This window comes from Galleria mellonella, unplaced genomic scaffold, assembly GCF_026898425.1.
Source record: "Galleria mellonella isolate WM207_F2 unplaced genomic scaffold, CSIRO_AGI_GalMel_v1 utg72, whole genome shotgun sequence".
In the NCBI taxonomy this organism is placed as follows: Eukaryota; Metazoa; Arthropoda; class Insecta; order Lepidoptera; family Pyralidae; genus Galleria; species Galleria mellonella.
The window spans coordinates 1,514,797-1,519,501 of record NW_026442144.1 but is presented as its reverse complement, the minus strand read 5'-3'; the positions used below and the strand labels follow the sequence as shown (position 1 = coordinate 1,519,501).

Genomic DNA, 4,705 nt, shown 5'->3' with positions numbered 1-4,705 from the left:
AAACATGCACATACCGCTTGGCATACACAGCTCAATATTCCAATGCGAATGAGTAGCAATAACCGACGCTGCTGCTGCTGTACATAAGTTAGGAATAAATGGTATTGGCATTAGATTCTTATCTGATAGCGCAGCAGTACTAAAAGCATTACGAAACAATAAGACAAACAACAAATTAATAATTGAATGCCACCATTCCCTGGATATCTTCCAATAACCGAGTTATCTTCCAATGGATAAGAGGGCATAGTGGATCTTATGGTAACGATGCCGCAGACGAACTAGCTAGATGAGGTTCAGGAACGGGGGTGGTAGGCCCGTATCCACTTCTTCCTCTTCCGTTCTCGCAATTTCAAATATGAATTCGTCAAAGATCTGCTGACATACAAAACCAAAAATGGATACAGGATACTGATTGCAGACAATCAAAATTAGTCGTTCCTACGTTAAATCAACGACTATCAAAACGTTTACAACATCTAGATAGGAAAAACCTCAAAATAATGATAGGGACAATAACGGGCCATTGTCCATTAAACAAACATTTATACACAATAGGAGCTACAGACAGCCCTCTATGTCGAAGCTGTTTCGACGCTGAAGAAACGGCTGCTCACGTAATCCTGGAATGTGAAGCTGTGGCCCATCAACGTTTAGAAATCCTCGGAACAGTGAGGTCGCTCCGTGAGGCCAGTGAAGATCCCAGGAAGCTTCTGTGCTTCTGGGCGGAGCTAGGTTGGCTGTACTAACCAAGACTCATACGCACAACGGCCCAAATGAGAGGCTAAGCGCGAAAAATAGAGTCCTATTTCCTTTGCATTACATTATACTGTATATTATAGCCATTCATCTATGTCATCTTTGACTTGCTAAAGTATATGTGATATCGTTACTTTACTAATAGAAGAGTGGGAGAGGATCGTCCCTACATTACGTTTGTCTGTACGAGGAAGCTAGTTTTGAAATTTCTTCCTCATTTTTGATATAGGAATTGATTTCGACTAAATTGGTAGTGCCAAAATAAAAAAAAATAATAAAGAAAAATGTCGGATATAGGTACATTTTTTTACAGAGGTTATAGCAGTATATTATGCAGTGGATATAGACCTACCATAATCTAAGGATCTAATACATAATAAGTATTACGTCTATATCTACTCCATATTCTCAAATTTGTCACTTCACTGGTATGGTGGTAAATATACTACGTTTAGATTTATCTGTATTACGTTGCCACTTATGAACTTTTTTCCACTTTTTCAAGATAATAAAGGATTGCTTTTTATTGTTTATTTAGGCCAAAGTAATTTATTAGATACTGTCGATGGTAGATAGAATATAAAACCTATATTACTGCTGATAATGTATGTATTAGTGAAAGAATTTCAAAATCAGTTAAGTAGTTTTTTGAGTTAATACATTACAAATAAGCAAAAAATCAAATTTTTCCTCTTTGTAATATAACTATAAACGTAGAAGTACAAATTTGTGACAATTCCATTATGCTAAGAGGAAGTATTTTGTTGGTATCGGTGCACTGACAAAGTAATATACATATTTATTTATTTATTGACCACATTACAAAAAAATGTCATACAAAAGGCGGACGTACATACACTTCTATCCAGATTATTAATTCTTATGCTATTAATATCTAAGGTTTTTTTTTTCGAAATATATCTATAATTTGTTTCAATGAAAATGAAAATCTGTTGACATTCAAGAGTAGTAAAAATAAAAATCTAATAATCATTTTAATTTATTTTATTTAGACAGTGTTTCTGTGACAATTTCAACAAATTCTAATTTAATTTTTTATAAGTTCTATTGGAACACAAGTACATTATTTATAAAAGATGATTATCCTAGAAATAAACTATTTTTAAACAATGTAGAGCCAGTGTTACCAGGGATAATGTAAATATCTTAACTATATCAGATATATGTAAATCTGTTCAAATATTTAAAATTTGTTGTGGGATAGAAAAACTCATATATACATAGGTACACACACAAACACTGAAAATATTCTTTTTTTTCTTTCATATAATTTCACTATAGACACAAAATTTTTTGAAAAACAAAATGAACATTCCTAACATGAACATAAAAATGATTGTGAAACATAAGGAGTTCATTCTGAAGTGCCATTCCATAAATTTATTTAAAAAATTTATTTAAAATTTACACTATAGGGAGGTGAATTTCTTATAGACTAAATACACTATATATAATTTCAAATTAAATTAATATCATAAATTTAAATGCAATGCCGTAGGTGTTGTAGGTGACCATGGGTGGCGGTAATCACTTACCATCAGGTGAGCCGCATGCTCGTTTGCCCCCTGTGTTGTAAAAAAAAAGGTAATTGAAAAAACTAAATTTAATGGCATTACATGTGACAAACACATTTACTCATTTAAACATTTGGTCTAACTTTAGTACTTTCTCATCTTGTATATGTTCCATAAATTTCTATTTAAATTTCTGTCAAAAAAAAAAAAAAAATTATAATATCTCTTTTTAATGATCATAAACCATTTTTCTGGAAAAATCTCCTGTACAAGTAGTAGATAAAAATTAATAATAGTTATATTATCTCCCTATTTAAATAACTATTTTATTTATATTGTATTGTCTTCAATGTTTGTGTTTTTCCTGTTTTTAGATATTCAATGAATCTTATCACATCACCAATAAAATTGCAGTGTATTTTCCAACTTGACATTGACAAAAACATCAGAACCTCGATGGATCAATAATTCAAAAAAATATACACATGCAGTTTGTAACAAAAGTGGTTCTTTATAAAGGCATTTCATCACAAACACAATTGGCCACAAATAATTTTTATCACAATCTAAATAAATCTTCACTAGTGATGACACACATGTGACTAAATGTATTGTGACATGGCGCTTGTAATACATTTAAAGAATTTTTATTTTATTATCTTTATCCTTCATATATTTTTTCTTGTTTTGCAAGTTAATGATTATACTATAATATCAGATTTAAATTCTAGTTTTACAGATAAAAAATGATGTTGTAGAATCAATCACAACATATAGTGAATAGTATGTTTTTGAGCATCAGTTAAACTCTTCTATTTCAATTATTTATATAACATTTTAATGTTATTGGTACATTAATACAGTATTACATAGTAAAATATACTTAGCCCTTAGAAGAATAACACTGAAAATACAGTCACATTAAATTTTCTAAATTTTAATTTGTTTTCTCACAATATTACCAAATTATTTAAATTAATAATCAGTTAATTCAAACATCATCTATAGTTGGCAACCAGAATGCCATATTTGTACATGCTGAAGCTAACATCATATATTTAGGATTAAATTGAACACACTGTATAGGTGCTGGGTGGTCTCCATTCAAAACACAAACTTTATAACCAGTATCAGCGTTCCAAACATGGACTCTACCATCTGTTGACCCACTAAATATATACTGTGAGTCAGGACTAAATGAGGCTTCAATAGGTATTCCTTTATTATTAAGATGTCCAGTGAATGTCTGAAGAGGAGTTCCATGATAAGCATCTACTAGTCGGATGATTGAACCATTGGTGCTGATTAACATTGTTTTACCATCTCGGGAGAACTTTAGGCCAGTCCAATCACATTCCTTTTCTTGATTCAATTTAAATGTCACAAAAGGTCCTTTGTCAAATGAACGGAGATCATATAATTTAATGCTCTCTGAGTTAACACCTGCAGCAAATATAAGACCTTCAGGATCATAGGCTGCCACTGGTCTTCCTGACAAATGCATTAACCCTTGACAATTTGGTGATCGCAGATCCCATAATCGAAGTGTTTTATCCAAGGAACCTGATAAAAAAGTATCTACTACAGGTGACAAACATAGCGTTACTACTTTTTTCGTGTGTCCTGGAAAATATCGAATGTATTTATTGTCATGAAGCGACAAATATCGTATTGTGTCGTCAACTTTTGTAGAACTGTGGATTGCTGTATTCTTTGCATGTGTAAAATGTATCAAATCAACACCATATTTTTTACTGTTTACCGTTATCATTTGTGTACCCTTATCGCAGTCGTATATAACAATTTGATCATCTTCACTACAAGAAATTAATGTTTCTCCACTAGGGGAAAAATCTATACTATTTATTTTGTCTGTATTTTCTCGAAACACCTTCGCAACCTTAAAACTTCTAACAACCTGATCAACTAACTTCATCATTAATTAACTTTTTCGGAAACGATTATCAACTTGAACTTATTTAAAAATACCCTATGAAATTATTTGGTGATTAATACTTGATTTTTTCAAACAAAATGGATATTATTCAGTGAACATCAATAAACACTACAGAAAATGAATTTAGAGATGTTATAAACCGATTATTACAATGAATCGATTTATTCGATTAAAAAAATAATTCATTATCGATATATAGATTTAATCAATCCAGCGAATTGATATCTCATCCTAGAAAGTTGAGATTCTTTTTTTATATATTGATAATGAAACATAAAATTATTTACAATTACCTCAAACTCATTTCAACCGTAATCTACTGCTGAACATAAGCCTTCCCTATGAGGAGTTTTGAGGAGGTTGGTAATCATAGTTTTTTGACGAGTGAAAATGGTATGGTAACCCCGCCTGCACTAACGGAATAAGCTGGCGGAGCACCCGTGAAGGGTGAGAG

At 31.4% G+C, this 4,705-nt stretch overlaps 1 protein-coding gene across 1 annotated transcript; it reads right to left on the bottom strand.

Annotated features, from left to right (window-relative positions):
- Window positions 1–1,748: 1,748 nt before the first annotated feature.
- On the bottom strand, window positions 1,749–4,385 carry LOC113516664 (WD repeat-containing protein 82). The gene has a single exon (XM_026901120.3). It carries the CDS (start codon window positions 4,231–4,233, stop codon window positions 3,286–3,288), a length of 948 nt encoding a protein of 315 aa, XP_026756921.1. The 5' UTR covers window positions 4,234–4,385; the 3' UTR covers window positions 1,749–3,285.
- Between the last annotated feature and the right edge of the window lie 320 nt (window positions 4,386–4,705).